Source organism: Mizuhopecten yessoensis, unplaced genomic scaffold, assembly GCF_002113885.1.
Source record: "Mizuhopecten yessoensis strain PY_sf001 unplaced genomic scaffold, ASM211388v2 scaffold4999.3, whole genome shotgun sequence".
Classification (NCBI taxonomy): Eukaryota; Metazoa; Mollusca; class Bivalvia; order Pectinida; family Pectinidae; genus Mizuhopecten; species Mizuhopecten yessoensis.
Window position 1 is genome coordinate 989411 of NW_018405829.1, and position 20667 is coordinate 1010077.

The window sequence follows — 20667 nt, forward strand, 5'->3', positions numbered from 1 at the left end:
GGAGGTCTGACGTTTGTCTAGATTAATATGTTAGCCCGTTTATCGATATTGTCAAGAGGTTTTCAGTATATTTCATGTAGTTCCGACTCTCGTTGCTCTATGCTCACACCCGTAAAGGCCAAAGTAATGGTTTTGGTTCCAAGCCCTGGATGTCGCCCGACAAGCAGATTGCTAGTGTTAAAAGTATGGCGGGACATCGTCTATGGGCTAACTAATAACTCCTGTATTCAGGCTTCTCGTTTCCCCTGTAGGGGTTAAATAAATGAGGGAAAACATATATAGAAAGATCAAGGGTCATGAAAAAGTCTTACCTCAGATGTCGTATCGACAGACCGATGGAAAAAAAACACCACTACTGTGACCTTTGACCTCGGAATTTTGTCACAATGTAGCTTGAATCTGTATACAAAATACCTACCATTTCTGCCTTGATTAGCCATTTCAGTAACATAATGCATCGGTGACCTTTGACCTCATGACCTTGGAAGTTTTTCATTATATAGCCTGCATAATTGGCTACGATACTCTTATGTATGTGTATACAAAATACCTACCGTTTCCGAGATAATTAGGCATTTCGGTAACGTAATTCATTCGTGAACTTTGACCTCTGACCTTGGAAGCTGTCAGTATAGTAGATGGCATTAATACCCACAACATTTAATGTATACATGTGTATACAAAATACCTTCCGTTTCAGAGATATTTAGCCATTTCAGTAACGTAATTCATTTGTGACCTTTGACCTTTCAAAAACGCAGATTGTTGAAACCTGACAAAAAAACCTGTTATGTGTAAAATATAAAATTAAAAAAATCTTGCGTTTTCTATACAATGTCATGGTCTAGAAAAAAGTTTATGAATCAAGGGCCAAAAGGTCGTGAAAAGGGGAGATAACCCAATTAAAAGTACTTTACCCACATCTCCAAGCTGCAAGGATTGTTATCAGCAAATATCATTGAAATCTATTCATTAGTTTATTACCTGCTGAGTCGAGTAGAAAATGTCTTGTTAGCAAACTTATTCAGAGTTGCAGGAGAATGCATACCATAATTAAAGCCTATGGCTACCGGAGTTTTAAACTAAAGGTGTGACAGAACTTTGTACGATGATCGACAACGACAAAGGGTTTAGCCATACCTTTTTTTCAACTTCATGATCATACATCAAATGTAATAAAGGGTGTAACTTGTGATTTCTGGTCGTGGCTTGTTGGCATGATTGCTCAAAAAACTTCTTATTCAATCTCATTCAAACTTTAGACAATTGTAGGGTTTTGATTAGAGGATGACCTTTTTTGAAGTTCAAGTACACACCTTGAGCACACTTGCACACTTTGTTGTCGTCAATATAGTCACTTAACTGCTCAATATTTTTGTTTAAATGGTCCAGTAAGAGAACATCTTGAACAAGTTCCTGCAGTTGTACATGTTAAGGTCAGGGTCACTACATATCACAGGACAAAGGTAATGGTCACTATTTTGTGACAATGTACTGCAGAGTGACAAAACATCAAGTGTTTTCTCTGTAACAGACTGTAGTGAATGTGAAGGGTTTGTGTAGTTTGTAATGCTTTCTTACATAAAGAAATGGTGATGAATAAAAATACAGAATACAGTGTCCTATACAATTTTGGTCCCTATGAAATACCTATCCAGATGAGTACTTATGGGGGATATAATTTTTATATGACACCAGGAAACCTTTGTCCAATCAAACATTCAACCTTCACTTTTTATAAAACCCATATTTGCATGGTGATAATTTGGCCTTTCTTATGTGATAACTATGTTTAGTGTGTTGCAAACTAATATTCCGAGTCATGATAGATTCAGCCTTATTAGGGAGGGGCTAAAACAGGGAATGTCATACTGAGACAAACTCCACATTGAAGAAGAACTCATAACTGGTAAAACTTTTGACATTTTATTGTCAAACATCCATCACACACATACACTGCATCTCAAGCACATGTTTATGAAAGGACTAGGTATGGTAAGACACAATTTTGGCCCTAATTGTTTTTTAAAATGCTAAAGTAAAATGTCAAGCAAATATTCAATTAATTTACGGACAGCATTGGTCCAAATGATAAAAGAAATAAGGCTGTGATACATCTAAGTATATATACCAATATCAAGGTTGTGAAACATTGACCGCTCACATTAAACTTTTTAATGCTGACAGGAGTTTACTATTTTGTCCATTTTCTTTTTTATCTCCCTTCACCAGCCTCGATCTGAATGCTTTTCTCTCATCATTTTCATTTGAAAATGTCATGTAGTCAAATTATCCTAGGTTAATTTATCATTTTTCTAAAATAAATTAGAAATTTCTCTTAACAGACTTAATTTTTTGGGAAAACACTTAGACGATCTTCAACGCTTATAAAAATTATTTATTAAAACAATATCCTGAATCTTACCTCTAAACAGACTTAATTTTTTGGAAAATGTTTGGGCCATCTTCTGGTCTGATCATACTTAGTCCTTACAGGGGATCAAAGGCAATTAGTTATGACAAGAGATAATACTGTATAAATGATGAAATGATGAAAATGACTAATAAAACATTTATATTCACAGTCTGTATAGCGGTTTCAACAGTTATATACATATGTATAAAGTTTACAACACAGGCAAAAATTTTTGGTTATAATGACAACAAGAAATTTTGCCCGTGTACTGTAATTAAAAAATATGCTGATACTTAAGTTGGAAAAACAACTCACATTTAAAATAACAAAAACAATAATATATATCTTTTATGATACTTGTTTTGTATTTTTCATATTTGTTCACCAGAGGCTCGCAAACAAGAAAAATCCAAAACTTGTATCATAAATCTAATATGAAGGGAAACTTATGACATATCCTCTATTTACTTGTTTGATAGTCTCCGTTTTGTAGTACAACATCCAAAACATTCACTGTTTTGATTAAAAACGGATTTAATAACTCCTGTAGTAGAGTAATTCTACATTATACCTCAAAATAATGTCACACTTGTAATTAACCAGCAAGCTAACCTCTGCTAAAATTGATAAAAATGCTTCACAACACGCTAAATAAAACATTGTTCAAACTATCTCTGTTCAAAAAAGTACCCGTTGTAATTTCCTCAGCTATTTTCATTCCCTGCAGTTAGTTGTCCCTTCTCTACCGACATAGCACTACTACCAACTGGTAACTGTCCTCAATGTGTTGACATAACATTACAGATAACTGTCCTCAATGTGTTGACATTACATTACAGATAACTGTCCTCAATGTGTTGACATTACATTACAGATAACTGTCCTCAATGTGTTGACATTACATCAAAGATAACTGTCCTCACTGTGTTGACATTACAATACAGGTAACTGTTCTCATCATGTTGACATTACATCAAAGGTAAATGTTCTCATCATGTTGACATTACATCAAAGGTAACTGTCCTCATCATGTTGACATTACATCAACGGTAACTGTCCTCATCATGTTGACATTACATTAAAGGTAACTGTCCTCATCATGTTGACATTACATCAAAGGTAACCAGTATCATCATGTTGACATTACATCAAAGGTAACCAGTATCATCATGTTGACATTACATCAAAGGTAACCAGTCTCATCATGTTGACATTACATCAAAGGTAAATGTTCTCATCATGCTGACATTACATCAAAGGTAACGGGTCTCAGCATGTTGACATTACATCAAAGGTAAATGTTCTCATCATGGTGACATTACATCAAAGGTAAATGTTCTCATCATGGTGACATTACATCAAAGGTAAATGTTCTCATCATGCTGACATTACATCAAAGGTAACGGGTCTCAGCATGTTGACATTACATCAAAGGTAAATGTTCGCATCATGCTGACATTACATCAAAGGTAACGGGTCTCATCATGTTGACATTACATCAAAGGTAAATTTTCTCATCATGTTGACATTACATCAAAGGTAAATGTTCGCATCATGCTGACATTACATCAAAGGTAACGGGTCTCAGCATGTTGACATTACATCAAAGGTAAATGTTCTCATCATGGTGACATTACATCAAAGGTAAATGTTCTCATCATGGTGACATTACATCAAAGGTAAATGTTCTCATCATGGTGACATTACATCAAAGGTAAATGTTCTCATCATGGTGACATTACATCAAAGGTAAATGTTCTCATCATGGTGACATTACATCAAAGGTAAATGTTCTCATCATGCTGACATTACATCAAAGGTAACGGGTCTCAGCATGTTGACATTACATCAAAGGTAAATGTTCTCATCATGGTGACATTACATCAAAGGTAAATGTTCTCATCATGATGACATTACATCAAAGGTAACGGGTCTCATCATGTTGACATTACATCAAAGGTAACTGGCCTCATCATGTTGACATTACATCAAAGGTAACCAGTATCATCATGTTGACATTACATCAAAGGTAACCAGTATCATCATGTTGACATTACATCAAAGGTAACCGGTCTCATCATGTTGACATTACATCAAAGGTAACCAGTATCATCATGTTGACATTACATCAAAGGTAACCAGTATCATCATGTTGACATTACATCAAAGGTAACCAGTATCATCATGTTGACATTACATCAAAGGTAACCAGTCTCATCATGTTGACATTACATCAAAGGTAACTGTCCTCATCATGCTGACATTACATCAAAGGTCACTGTCCTCATCATGCTGACATTACATCAAAGGTTACTGTCCTCATCATGTTGACATTACATCAAAGGTAACCGGTCTCATCATGTTGACATTACATCAAAGGCAACTGTCCTCATCATATTGACATTACATCAAAGGTAACCATCCTCAACCTGTTGACATTACATCAAAGGTAACCGGTCTCATCATGTTGACATTACATCAATGGTTACCGGTCTCATCATGTTGACATTACATCAAAGGTTACTGTCCTCATCATGCTGACATTACATCAAAGGTAACTGTTCTCATCATGCTGACATTACATCAAAGGTAACCGTCCTCATCATGTTGACATTACATCAAAGGTTACTGTCCTCATCATGCCGACATTACATCAAAGGTAAGGACTCTTTAAAGTCTCATGTCCTATCTGTGTCAAATGAAATATGTTCTTCTGTTTTCTCCTTTAGTGCTAAAACAATGATGAGATCTGTAAAACAAACAAAAAATATTTCAATAAATGATTTTCTCTTTGAAAAGTAATATCACCAAAACTAACCAGCAAAGTTTCATTAGGCTAACAAGTAAAGACAATCTACCAGTTTAGAGACAACAATCAGATGAGATAAATGTTTTATTCAATGTTCCATTTTAGAGAGAACAACTGATTTTTCCCCCCACCTTAAATGAATCGCTTTAAAAATGAAATATTTGTCACACCTACCAGCAACCACAGAAGTTCTGTACTGTTGCTTTCCGTCTTTACCTTTACTGGACCTGTTTTCCAGCCTGCCCTCTATATACAGGCGTGACCTTCAAATGAGAAATACAAACAACATTAGCACTTTGACTATTAACAAGACATAGTCATTCAGATCCCCCCAACAAGAAATGTGAAAGACAATCCAAATTTCAAGGGTGTTACAAAAAGACATAACCTATAACCCAGGCAAGTGACTGACCATTGTTAGCTATAGTTAATGTTAAAAAACAGTCACCCTTTGTCTGATGATTGTAACAGCATGGGTATCTACCGTATAAGCACCAAGCAAAAGCGAGAGTGATCATTGACTTTTCAGGAAGGAACATTCACAATAAATTTTGACAGTATATGCCCTGTTCTATTTTAAAGTAATGGCACATTGACCTTCGTACCTTTTTAAAGCCCTATTGCATAATTTTACCATCTTGTGAAATTTGAAAAAAAATTGGCCTTCTGTAAGGGCGTTATATGATGTATTTTTGACAGTATATTCCTGTTTCTGATTTTAGTAACAGCAACCTTGACCGTAGGAATTTTAAACCACTATTGCACATCTGCATATAATTACAGTGTATCATCCAAGAAATTTCAGAAAATATGGCCTTCTGTAAGGGCCTTATCTGATGTAGCTTTGACAGCATAATCCCGGTTCTATTTCTAGAAACAGAGTCCTTGACTTTAGGAATTTTTTAAAACCACTATTGCACATCTGCATGTACAGTAAAACCCTGCTTACTCGAACTCGTAGGGTCCAGATCAATATTTCGAGGAATACATGGTATTCAACGAATCCGAGGTTCGACCGATATCATCATCACGTGGGACAACAGACAGAACGAGCCCTGCAATATCACGGATAGTAGATGATAGAAAGAAGCCACCGGTAATAAGAAAGTAAATAAAATTATAAAGCTGCATGTGTAAGGTACTTGTCGTTTTGACATACTCTGCCATACTGTAATCGGCTACGTTAAGTTTACAAAATATCAAAACGAGTTGAACTCTTCGATCATTTTAAAATGAAAAAAACCTTGAATCCTTGTTATCATAATGTTGATTGATAATGAAGTTAACAATCACGACGTATTCAAGTTGGAATATCTTTAAAGTTGGTTGAGAATCCGCTATGTGATTACCGCTTAATATTGCCAAAATATGGTTTTACACACCCAGTGAATTAACACTTCCACCAAATCATCGATGTCAAAACATTGTTGGAAAAAATAAATAAGCACACAACATGATAATGCAGCTACAACAGGGTAACAGTACAGTTACTGAATGATACTGCCGTTAATCCTCTAATTATCTGACGTCCAGCCGACACCTGTATAAGCACAATGAGCATGGACCGCAGCCTGTGCCTTGAGATCTGGGATTACTTACAAAGAATATGTAGAACTTGGTCAGGACCAAACAACCTGTTCGACGAATGAGGGGTATTCGAGTAAACAGAGTTTGTGAGAGTGAGGTTTTACTGTAATGACAGTGTATCATCATGTGAAATTTCAGAAAGTTTGGCTTTCTGTAAGGCCCTTATCTGATGTATTTTTGACAGTATATTCCCTGTTCTATTTTTAGTAACAGCGACCTTGACCTAGGAATTTTATAAACCAGTATTGCATATCTGCATATCATCACAATATTTCAACATAAGAAATTTCAGAACGTTTGGCCTTCTGGCCCTTATCTGATGTGTTTTTGACAGTATATTCCCAATTCTATTTTTAGTAATGTTAACAGTGACCTTGACCTTAGGAACATCTTAAACCCCTATTGCACATCTGCACATCACAGTGTATCACCATGTGAGATTTCAGAAATTTTGCGGGGCCCTAATAAAGTGATCATTTATCTACTGAGAATGATTTTGACTGGTGTACCACCAATAAATAGATTTGTCAACAACTTCAAATGTCGCCAGTGCATGTGTTGAGTCACTTACCCTGTTCCAATGTCATGAAGCTTGGCAACAGCCAAAGGCTTTATCACTTTTACATCGTGCCATGTTGTCGTCTGTTTTGTCTCATCTATGTAACAAAAGTAATGATAAAGCAAAACAAATATGTATGTTTTAGGTACCCTGACCAACCCTAACAATTTTATCTCACTTGAATGCACAAAAAATCCACTTGAATGCATCGAAAATCAGTGGTCAAGATCCGTCAAAATAAAATACAACAAAAAGAAATTCCAACCAACCTACCCGTTTTTCAGTCATTTTTCATGAATGTTGTAAAATAGGAAAACATTTTTAGCCTTATTTGATTAAACATCCTCCAACATGAATAATTAGTAAACACATGATTTGTTCATAGAAATACCTCCCCATCATGTGAAAACCCTGAACTTAACTTTTTTTTCCTGATTTAAAAGGAATGAAAAAAAAAGCAAGTTGATAACCGCAGGACACGGCTCTAAAGAAAGAAATCAGCTTCCAAAATAAACTGGCTAGAAACTGGAATAAGCCGATTATATTAATGGTAGATGGATTGACAAGATTCAATTGTACATAATTTGCTGTCTTGTTTTTTGCCTACCCAATGATACCAGAGAACTTACCCGTGCCTTGCTGTTTGTAGTATATTGATGTAGCAAGTGGGAAGTTCGCGTATTTGAAACTGCTGGTACTGAAGTAAGGTTCTTTTCCAACCCTACCAAGCAACGTCACTCTGTTGACACCTGAGTAACAAAAAAGTAAATGTTCCTGTCAACACTAACATGCAATGAAGATCCTTCATCTTTAATAGGTCTGTACCCCTCAAATCAAGACAAAACTAGATCATCTGTAATAGGTCTGTACCCCTCAAATCTAGACAGAACTAGATCGAGTGTATAGAACCAGAAAATCCCTACAAGTGATGGATTATGCTCCCTGAAAAGGTCACCGAGGCTGTATTAAAGTGTGACCGCAATGTGACCTGCTTGGACCTTTGGTGTACAGACCTCAAAGTGGTCGCAACACACCACTTTGCCATCTTACATATATCCCTTAAATCTTATTGAGTTATTTTCAACGAGTCTGAAGTTATGGCCAGAACAATGAATTTGACCTTTTACCTAAATGTGACCTGGACCTTTAGTATACAGACCCAATAGTATTTTGCAACCCTAACAACTTGCATCTATTTCTAAGTTTCATTAAGGTCATAGGAGTGCATCCCTAGTTGAAAATCCGATGTAGGGAGACAGTATCACAATTTCCGCATATTCTAATGTTTAATATTAAACTGATGAATATTGTATGTTTATTATTGACAGAACAGTGTGTTCTTTCAATATTAAAGTATTTCAAAGCAATCCAGGCATTAACTTCGTTGTTTTTTAATCAATGAGTCATGGACCCTATCTATATGCCATCTTCCGTGGGTATATTTTGGGTGCCAAATGTGTAACAGGAGTAAAAACAAGAGGCCCAGAGGGCCTGTATCTTTTACCTGGATAACTAAGCAATCATGGTGAAATATTCTCCAAATAAGATCCCAGGGATAGGGCCAGACCTCAAGGGTAGCATATCTGTATTAGATGTTTCATGACCAGCAATTGTATGTGTGGTTATGATGTGGGGATCTCAACCGTTTCAAAGTTACGACCCATGGGTCAAGTCTCCAAGGGTGGGGCAGACCATGAGGCCATCCTTGAAACATATGTGCATTCGTCTCTTTATGCTAGATTTGATAAAAGCAGATGAGCATTTGTCAAAATTTACATGTGAGGCAAACTCTAAAAAAAAATAAAAAAATTGATGACTGGTTTGCTGTCTGATGACGTTTTTAAATGTGCAAAGAATCTGTGATTAGAACAAATTTGATATCTTAGACTGTAAATGCTCATCTTAGAAAAACACTATTCAATAAATTGCATATAAATGTCATATTGTTTTATTACGTAAATATTTCACAAATAAATATCATAATCATTTTAAACACACAGTTTATATCTTTCTTTGAAATTTTTGATTCTGTCTCAAGTGACTTTATTTTGAACTTCCCTCAGAAGGTCACATAAGACAGGTTTGACTGTATATAGTTATTGGTTGGGGATCTCAATGCAATCTTTTTAAAGTTATGACCTCTTTGGTCCCAAGTCCCCTGGGGCCAACATCCAGACAGGCAATGATGGCAGCATGAGTGTGTTTATCTCTTCAAGCTCAGCAATTTTACATGAAATTCTATCAGAGTGATTTCCCCTAAGGGCTTCCTTGATATCCAGGGGTTACGCTCACTTTCACTCTCTGCACCCCTGGAATATGTCATAGCAAAATTCAAGGCATGTGGCTAGCTATTTGACTGGTGTCAGGTAAAAAAACCTGACCAATCACTAGGCTGATACTTGTCCTTTGAAGATTACAGAGGAGCGACGCCCGACTTCTAAGCCAATTGATTTTACCATTACGCAACCACGAGATTCTTTTAATGTACATCAAATGATCAAACTAATCTTCTCGTCTCATCCACAAGGTGGCGCACACAGAGCCTTCAAATTTGCTATGCCATATTCCAGGGGTGCAGAGAGCGAAAGTGAGCATAACCCCTGGATATCGAGGATGCCCCTAGGGGTAGAGCGGGTGTGTTGGGATGAAATCAGACTCTGAGATAACTCTGATTTCCTAATTATATTTACGTCTCTTCATGCCAGTCCTGGTAATTAAGCAGATATATGGTAATAAGTTCTCAGCAGTTTACAAGAAATGATCCAAGGGTACTCTGGTTTCCTCCCACATAGGACCCCTGTGGACTAAAATCCTGGCCAACAAAAGTATAAGTTGTAGAAACTTATTTCATAGCTATTGCAAAAATAAATAAAAGTTTATGTTTATATATATATAAATGTTTAATCCAAGGATCCCTTTGAACTAGAGTCAAGGTCATTTATAAGAGGACACTTTATAGCATATGCCATCCCATATAGCTACTGCCTAAATATCACAACACTGGACCTTAATACTAAATTTGAGAAGTATTATATAACTTTTTACAGCCCGTGATTGCCTTTCACCTTGGCAAACACTTAAAACTCACTATTGACCTCAACACAAAATTTTAGAAAAAAATTGCATGGCTGGTCCACATAACCTAATGTAAGTATAATTGTTCTAGACAGCGATCGTTCTGGTCTTGCTGCTGATGGGGGTATTTTGGCCTTATACCAAAACATTTATGGGGCCTCTTGTGTACAAACATGCATGGGGCAATTTTTACAAGACAAAATAAAATTGTTTTAATCAGAAGTTAATGTTTTTTTCAGCTTCATTTAAAGTTATAATAATGAAGACTTTTACTTATCTAACTCCATCATGATAATAAATGCTTGCTGTAATTTGAGCGATGGAACAGTCACAGTCCATTAGTGATCTACTGTATATAATTCGTCACTTACTTCTTTCATATAACTGTACACTAGATGTAGTCTCAGGTCTCGAGTTGGAATCAAATTCTCCATCTGATTCATAGGAGTAACTTCTCCTGCCCAACCATGCAAGCCTGTTAGTCTGAAAGCAAGATTTGTATAACATATATACTGTATATGTAACTACTGCATAGTGATGAAAGGCTCTTTTCAGGACATGCATTGATTTTTCTACCTCTTTTTCACAGGGACCAGTGCCTGTTGATTTGGGAAAATACCACCCACGAAAAAGCGAAATTATGGGAAAATAAAAGAGATTTTTTAAAATAGTAATTATCCAGAGGATGGAGTTTTTTAAGGCCACAAGATTGACCTTAAAAAATCAATTTCATTTCATTTCATTTCAACAAATTTTATTCATGATGTTGTATGAATTGGATCGAACAACAGGCTATGTCAGTTCTCTCCTGCATGCATTTGTATAAATCAGCATATATATTATAATTTATAGTGAAATGAAGAATTGAAAAAAAGACACAACTTATACAAAACAGACATTTACAAGGCATATGGTAAAGGGGTGATAACTTTAACTGCTTATCAAAGTTCACAAGTCAAGCTGTGCTACTTCTTGACCTCACCAGAGTAATGAGAGTTTTAGACATATTCCTTTTCTATATCCTCCCTGGGAGTTCAAAATCCACACAGAGTGACTCATAGGTAGTTGAATATTAGGCTAATATACATTTAATACTATGAAAAAAATCACTCACAGGCAATACAAGATAATACAAGATAACACAAGATAATACAAGATAACAAAAAATATCGACTATATATATTTTTCCTGGAGTAATCAAATTTGGTATGCAGGTACATCCCGAGTTGACAGAATTCACTGTAGGAAAGGCAAGCTACTGTGATTTTTATTTTGACCTTTGATTGCAATCATTGGAAAAAATCTGTATCAATAAACTTTCTTTACAGCTCGATATGTGCATGTATTTTTGTGCATCACTTCCGGTCGGAACACAGAAGATAACTTGTATAGCAAGTATACTGGTCACAAGTGTTTTCAAGGTCTGTTAAACAGTCAGGAGCGACATTTCTGTCCGGGAAAATCAATAAATGCTGTCAGACCTAGGCTAGGGTAGCAGTATACAGTAGAAATGGCCCGACTCTGATAAACAAGGCACATGTCGAGGAAATGTAAACACAGCAGATTTACCCTACACAACACATGTATATATATTTGTAAACTGCATTACATTTACAATACATATAAAGTATATATATATATACGTACTCAGAAGTGTATAAACCTCTTTTTTCTATGTACGTCACTTGTGTGAAAACCATGGTTACCACATCAAAAATTACCAAAAAATGCCAAAAATTGCTATTTTTAACCCAAAAATTTGACCCCCGCAACTAGTAAATTTTTTTCTAAGCTCTGTTTGAAATTAAAGATTACCTACCTGGTTGCAGAGTTATCTGGGTCCCAGTAAAGTTGTAAAACTTGATTTTTTGCAATTTTGCGTCGTGTGCTGTTGTCAAAAATTTACCTCCTGTAAAGCTAGCTTTACGCACCCTTTCAGATTATGGCCAAAATGTTCTTCTCGAACCAAAAAAATCTTCTTTCTTTTTTACAAATGTGAAGCTCACATAGCCCATTTCATCATGCTTATACCAATTTTAGTACAGTTTTATTTCTATATTTTTTTTACATATCATTATACAGGGGTTAGCCATTTAACAAAAATATCACCCATGGCCACAACCCTCTACTGTATACTGCTACCTAGATTTTGGGGCAGTTTTTGGGTACGTACATGTATATTTGCTAACCGGATAATACTTGTAGCCGGACCGCAACCTGGTACTCGGGTTGTTACCCGTTCTAGCCATAAAGCATATGTCACAATGACCTATCTTTTTGTTTTAATGTAAATTGCACTCTCCCATCATAACATATACCTGCATACCAAATCTGATTAATCCTAGTTAAATAGCATAGGACATATTAGCCCTGGACCAACTTTTTGAAAGGTCAAGGTCAAAGACAAAAGCGTTACAGGTCTCAGTGACCTGCTTCTCAAACATAATCTACATATAAAACAGAGGGATAAAACAATAAAAGTGGTTAGCAGACTGACATTGTTCATGCAGAGTATGCATGAAATGGTATAGGTCACTGACATAATCTGTAATTAGATAGTGTGTGAACACTGAAATTATCCTATTGGCTACATAACAAAGTATGACTTCACTATATTTAAGTAAATGTTAAGTGTTTCTTCTTTACACGCTGAAATGATTTAGAGACCTGTGTAACAGGGGAGGAAAAATGCACGGCCAGATCAGGGTTTGAACTGGGGACCCTCGGAACTCTAGACGGACACTCTACCAATTGAGTTAACTTGTGTCGACAATCGACTCATACAGTCCAGTTCTGCTACATTCCTCCCTCCTTTTTCTAAGTCTTCGCCCCTGATGACTCAATTTTTTAAAACCCAGGTTCGGGTATCCCCTTGCCAAGTATCACCAAATGCTTGGATCAAGGGTTGGTCACTGTGGCACCAATGTAACAGGAGAGGAAAAATGCACGGCCAGACCGGGGTTTGAACCTTTAACACTCCGAACTCTAGACAGACGCTCTGATCTACCAATTGAGTTATCTGGTCGCCGATGATCGACCCAGTTCAGTTCCGCTACAGTGGTACATACCTCTGTCAGATAGGTACTGTACACTAAGTTAGTTTTGACAAACGGATCTTAAACTATTTCCAGTTAGAGCACACTGTATTTCGTTGTTACAGTACCTAAATCAGGACACTTTTTAGCGATTTTTTTTATGTATTTCATACCAAATAGTACCGATCCCAGTTATTTTTGTTCAATTTTTCCTAAATAGATATCATTATCTTTTCATTTTGATAACAATAAGTTGATATTTCCGGCGCATGGTTCTATCAATAAACCCAGAAATATAGTCATGGTTACGTAATCGCGAAACAAATTGGAACACACCTACCAGGCTTATATTTGGAGATGAAAAAAGTATTTTGCAGAAGATGGCATGTCTTTGGAATATTTAAGAGCTGAGTCAATGGTCGTTCTGAATGAATTTCTTTTCCGAACTACTTTTAGTTGTGAAATAGTAGGATTGCGAAAAATCACATACAAAAATTGAAAATCAATAACGTCGCATGGCGCATCAATTTAGAACGTTACATTTTCGTCATTATTTACAAACTAAACCTGTGATTGTAACCATAAGTGGCAGTAAATACAGTTCATATAATGTTTTATTGGTATATTATCATCTTTAAATTAGTATTTTCAATTTGAAAATACTTCTTTGCACAGCATGCAAATTTCTTGTGACATTTCCCTCCAATGGTTCCGATTTGGGTACTGTGACGGTAAGGGCTCAGAAACTGGTCACCCGATGCTACGAAGTCAGATCTGATCATCTCCTTGTAGTGACATGGATAGACCCGTGAATGTTTCACGAGCTCAGAATGCTCTCTAGTTAAGAGTATTTATCTGTTACCAGTACGATACTTACTGTCCTGTACACGGCACCAAATGCCCTTTGCATCATCTTGGATCTCAGGATGACAACTTTTGAGCAAACACACGTGTGTTAATAGTTGATGTGCGAGTAAATTTAATTGGGCGGTTCCGTTTGTGCTGTCAGAAATGGTAAATTGGTTGGACTGGAGTCATTGGTTTATGGGAAAAAATATATCAACTGTTGATTTCTAGTAAGTTATAAAAATGACTTGCAATGCTCGCACTTATATCTGCATGTTCAAACATTTTATCAATGAAATACTATAATTGGAACAATCGGAACGGTTTGTTCGCATAAATGAACAGGCCGGTATGTTGTATATCGCTACCGCCTCGTTAAAGCGTTTTCAGGGGATTTATATTTTATTGGACTTGGGTAAAACACGGAAAATCGCGGATAACAAGCAGATCGCCGGTGTAACGTTGAAAATGGACCCCCGTTGAAAATGGAGCCGGGGTCAGTTTTCAACGTTGAAAATTGAACCGGGAAGCCGTTGAAAAATGAACCTAACGCAAACTTATTTTACATACACGTTGCAAATGGACCCCTGTTGAAAAGTGAACCATATGAAAAATTGATATATTGATTTAAAATATCCACTTAGATTACCTATACTTAATGAAGTCCTGCGTCCAATTTCCAGAAATTTAGCCAGTATGGATGTCTGACCTAATTAGATTAACATGACCTACTATGATAAAAGGTTGTCATCGGGTTAAGAAATAAACATTTAACAGATGTTAGAAAATATAGGTCACTGTGACTTAATTTTCAAAATTTGACCTACATTATCAAAAAGGGTCATCGGAGTCAGATAATTATAATAACAACTTTCTGACAAAATAAGGTCACTGTGAACCAATTTTCTCAATTTGACCTACAATATAAAAAATGTTCATAGGAGTCAGAAATTAACATTTAACAGTTGTTTGAAAAAAATAGGTAACCCTTAATTTTCATTATTTGAGCTGTATTTCAAGACATCGTCACACGGTTCAGAACTTTACATATATTTTTCCAAACCAGTTACATGAGAACTACTTTTTTCTAGTTTTACCTCAACTTTATAAATTGTTACAGGATTCAGAAATTTTACTAAAATCTGCTTTTCAAAACTAGAAACTAGAGGTTCATTATTAAATCTGTCATAAGGTTCAGAAATTAGCAAAAATTAAAAAAAGGTGTTTACCAAATTACGTCCCTGTGACATACTTTTAAAAATTCAAACTACATGCTACAACAAGTATGTATTTTTAAAATAGTCAATGTGTTACAAAACAAACATTCAACTGTTTTGACATATTAAAAGTTGAAAATGGATCCCAGAAACATTATGACACCTTTTTATATTTAAGTGTCAAAAGCAAATGACGGGGGTCCATATTCAACTTTAAAAGTAGACCCAAGAATATTATTACACCAGGGGCGTAGCTAAAGCCCCTATTCGGAGTGGATTCATTTAAGAGCGGAACCAGTGCAGGGACTTTGTAGGGGGACAAGGGGGTGTTCGTCTGCGTACCAGCGTATAGGCAGCTTCGCACGTCAACTTGGCATACCCACTTGGTTCTGTACTTTCTCAGCTGCAGACCTGAGACAGAAATCCTCCAAGAACTTTTGGAACAACAAGGCAGCTCGCAGACTGTGGAAGATCTTGATTGGACTGAGAAATGTGAAGTTTTAAAGAATAACCCAATCATGAATGCCGTCATGTTCGACCACAGGTTCCACGCATTCCTGAAACAGGTCATTATTGAACGGAATGTTGTTGGAAAAAATGTAGGATTATTTTCACAGGATTGAGTTCCAGCAACGTGGGTCACCTCATGCACATTGCTTGTTTTGGGTGGAGGACGCACCTTTGCTGGATATATATGATGATCAGACTGTTTGTGACTTTGTTAATCGTTTTGAAACTTGTCAGCTCCTGGACAAAAATGAAGATCCCGAATCGCAAGTAGTGTTCAGCAACACAGCAAAAACATGCAAGAAAAAAGGAACAACATGTAGATTTCACTTTCCACGTCCTCCATCAGAAAGGACTTTTGTGCCCCACGCTAAGAGTCTGACTGATCCGACTATTCAACGATCACCATTAGAAATGAAGACGCAGGCTTTATTACAACTGGTGTGGGATGTTATCCAGAATGTAGATTTGGAGGAAATCACATCACAGAATCGATTTGCTATGGCAGGAATTACCGTGATGGACTTTGAAGAGGCATCTAATATCCTCACAAAGCGAACAAAGATAGTTATCCAGCGCAAACCAACAGATGAATGGATCAATCAATATAACACAGACCTTCTACGTTGCTGGAACACAAACATAGATATCCAGTACGTGACAGATGCCTACTCTTGTGTAATGTACATCATTTCGTACATCTCCAAATCTGAAAGGGAAACGGGTCTTGTCCGGGAAAATGTACAGAAAGAAGCGGCAGAAGGAAACGCCGATGCTCAGCAAGCCATGAAAAAAATTGGAGGAGCCTACTTTCGTCAACGTGAAGTTAGTGCACAAGAGGCCGCGTATCGTGTCTGTGGTCTCCATTTAAAGGAAACGTCACGGAAAGTTCAATTTGTCCCAGCTGGGGACAACCAGGTGAAAATGAGTCTGCCACTTAATGCCATACAGAGATGATCTAAAACGATTGACGAGAGTGAAATATGGATGTCGTCTCTATATGACAAATATAAAGCAAGACCTCTCGATGCAGACTTTGACAGACTGTGCTATGCCTCATTCTGTTCAGAATACCATGTACTGGCAGCATCACAAGTTCAAAAGAAACCAAATCCTCATGTCCATAAATTATAAAATGACCTTGGACACATCCAAAAGAGATCATGAACAGAGGAAGCTGTTGTCAAATATCCGAGATTTTCGGCCAAAAAGAATTCCGAGTTGCATTATAAGTCTATCTTGCAGCTGTTCTTGCCTCATAGAATGGATGGACATATTAAACAAGGCAATTTCAAAACACATGAAGAATTCTATTTATCAGGCGCAGTGAGTCTTACAACATTAACATCACCAGAAAGTGTGAAGGATATTGTAGATTCCAACAGACAACATTTTGATAAAAAAGCAGAAGATTTGGTTGAGGCAAAAGATTTGATAATCAAACATGGACCCATGGAGGATGATTGGGCTTTGATTGCTCCTGAGTCAGAAGCAGAACGTTTAGAAGCAGAGCTTGAAAAAGAGGTAGTTGTGGATGGAAGTGATATAGAAATCCCTGAACTAGAGACAACAAACAAGAGGAAAAACATGGGAACAAATTTAGAGATCAGTAACAGCAAATTTACCATTCAGCAAATGCAGCCCCTCTTACGAAAGCTAAATAAAAAGCAAAAAATGGTATTCTACAGTGTCCGACAGTGGTGCCTGCAGAAAGTGAATGGTGGACAGCCAGACTCATTCAGGATCTTCATCACTGGTGGTGCTGGTACAGGAGAGAGCCACCTAATAAAGTGTTTGTATTTCGAGGCAAATAGAATCTTGTCTCCCCATGCTCCAAATCCAGATAACATAGTCGTGCTTCTCGCTGCACCAACGGCAACTGCAGCATTCAACATATGTGGTACCACCCTTCATCAAGCATTTGCACTCACAAAGGCTCTTCCACTGCCTTATATTTAAAAAAGGGATGCTAAATTGAATACACTTCGTGTCAAGCTCCAAAACCTAGTGATTTTGGTTATTGATGAGATATCTATGGTTGGCCAATGTCTACTTACATATGTTAGTGAGAGATAACGACAGATCAAGCAAAGTGGAAATGCTCTTTTTGGAAATGTTTTTATGATAGCAGTAGGAGATTTCCACCTGTGAAACAGATGTGTCTGTATGTTCCGAGACCGGAACAATTTTTTTCATTATGGAGCTCAAATTTTTCATTGGTAGAACTGGACCAGGATGAGGCAAAGGGATGACGTGTACGTGTTAAAAAGAAGAGGGAGTGCCTGCAGGATGATGATCTAGCTTGTTTGGAAGCATGTGTAGAGCATTCAGTTCCACCCGATACACTACATATCTTCGCCACCAATCGTGAAGTCAACAATCACAACAGCAAGATGATCGACGAGATATGTGAAGCTACTCAGACAGTATCGGCACAAGATTTTGATAAAGATCCCCAATCAGGCAAGCTAATAACCAAAGATACACCACATCACACTTCTCACGACTACCTGTCATCACAACTATTGATTGAACCAAAAGCCAGAGTGATGCTGATAAGGAATGTTGACATTTCTTTGGGATTAGTGAATGGTGCTTGTGGAACTGATAGCAGAATCTTACCACCCTCACCACAGTCATCATTACCACGGGCAGTACAGGTGTTTTGTGACAATGAAAAGGTATGCAAGCCATCATCCTCACACCCGAAAAATCCTCAGCCTGTTAGTATTGAGCCATTTGAGGAGATATTGAAGAATAATGCTGTCAGACACCAGCTACCCTTACAGCTGGCATGGGGTTGTCCAACTCACAAAGTGCAGGGCATCACAACTGATCAAGCTGTTGTGTCATTCAAACGCACTTTTGCTGCCGGCATGGCTTAGGTTGCTCTCAGCAGGGTGACATCTATGGATGGACTAGTCATTCAAGACTTGGATCAAGACAATATTTACTGTACTGAACAAATATCAGATGCTCTGAAAAGAATGCCACAGTATTTGCCTCCTCTCGAACAAGAAGAATGTCGAAATCGCGTTCACATACTCCTCCACAACATCAAGGGATTAATTCCACATATCGATGACATACGCATGAACTCTGACATCACGGATGCAAATTTCATCTGTTTAACAGAAACATGGATGGAGCCCAGTTCTACTGCCCCAGCTCTGGAGAATTATGACATCATGCACAGGCCAAAAACATGGAGGTGTCGGCATATAGTTCCGTGAATATCAGATGTGCCGACAGCTAGGACTTGATCAGGTCGACATTGAATGTGTTGGTGTTCATGTGCAGGACCTTGATGCTAGTCTAGTAGTGGTATACAGACCAGAATCGTACACAGCATCTGTTTTCCTGGAGCAGCTACATCAGTTACTTCTGCTTCTGGCACAGAATGGTAAAGCTACAATTATTGCGGGATATTTCAATCAAGACGTACTAAAGTCAGAATCTTCAATCAAAAAGTGTATGGAACAACACGGATCCAGGCAACTGATGGATAGATCAACCACGGATGGAGGCACACTCATCGATCATGTTTACATGTGTAGGAAACTTCAGGCTTCTTTTGACAAAATGCCAGCTTACTACAGCTACCATGACATTGTGTCTGTGCAAGTACAGATTCCTTAGCTTTCTTGTGTTTGACTTAGTACTGTAACAAATTGATTCTGTAGCAATTTTTGACAAGCAGGAATTAGTATTATCATCTTGATTGCGAACGGGCAAGGATGCAATTACGAAATCACGAAAGGACGTGTGATGTATATCATCGGATCAGGGAATATATCCATAGCTTCATATTTTGGAGCAAAACTGTCTAAAACAACTGGTCACGGCTGCGTGGTTGGTGATCTGATGTCGCCTTTACCATGGTTTAATTGACTGACTCCTTTGGTACATTTGAATATACCCACAACTCTCCAAATGATGGGAAAAAAATAAACAAAAAAAATTACTGTTGTTTTCCGCCTTAAAAAGACTAGTGAGCACCACAATCCATAATTGATGTTCTGCATTTTATGATGGGTGTGAAGCTCGAGTTCAATCTGTATGATATTAACATACATTTCTTATGCTTTGTATGTTAGAAATACATGTATAGTTATTCAAATTGATATGAACATTGCTGTTGTTTCTTCTCAAGATGCCGATAGGTTGTTGGGACTGGGTTGAGGCAGTGGTACTTAGCAGGGGAGGGGTGACTTCCGCTATTACTCGCAATTGCAGCTTTGAAATTAGATCCCAGAAACATAAGGCGCCTTTGTATATTCAATCGTCAAAACTGGTCCCGGATCAATATTCAATGTTGAAAATGGACCTCAGAATATTTTATCGTCTTTATATATTTAGGGGAAAGTATGTTGTTTTGAGTGACTATAATGGCGATTAGAACATGAAATTTGATTTGAACTCGAGACCGATAGTTCAAATCAAATTTCATGTTCTAATCGCCAGTATAGCCACTCAAAACAACGTACAATCCCCTAAATAATATTATTTCTAATTATAATTGGATTTTTGATAATCTTTTTATGATCTTTTTCTAAATTGCGACTCCCGTTGATATTGCCTGTGAGCTTTTTACTGATGTTTTTCTAAAATTTGCT

General features: G+C 37.1%; 1 protein-coding gene across 1 annotated transcript; it reads right to left on the reverse strand.

Moving 5' to 3' along the window:
• Nucleotides 1-1913: 1913 nt before the first annotated feature.
• LOC110450133 (single-stranded DNA-binding protein, mitochondrial-like) lies at nt 1914-14447 on the reverse strand. The gene is made up of 6 exons (XM_021497414.1): nt 14359-14447; nt 10818-10929; nt 8001-8120; nt 7384-7468; nt 5400-5488; nt 1914-5165 (listed from the first exon to the last, which is right to left on the reverse strand). The coding sequence occupies exons 1-6, from the start codon at nt 14392-14394 to the stop codon at nt 5095-5097; spliced, it is 513 nt and encodes a 170-aa protein (XP_021353089.1). The 5' UTR covers nt 14395-14447; the 3' UTR covers nt 1914-5094.
• Nucleotides 14448-20667: the final 6220 nt, after the last annotated feature.

Coding starts and splice junctions, on each gene's coding strand:
- LOC110450133 (XM_021497414.1), bottom strand. CDS start 14,394: ATGATGCAAAGGGCATTTGGTGCCGTGTACAGGACA. Junction 10,930..14,358: donor TTGGTGCCGTGTACAGGACA/GTAAGTATCGTA, acceptor TCTTGCTTTCAG/ACTAACAGGCTTGCATGGTT. Junction 8,121..10,817: donor TGTACAGTTATATGAAAGAA/GTAAGTGACGAA, acceptor TTTGTTACTCAG/GTGTCAACAGAGTGACGTTG.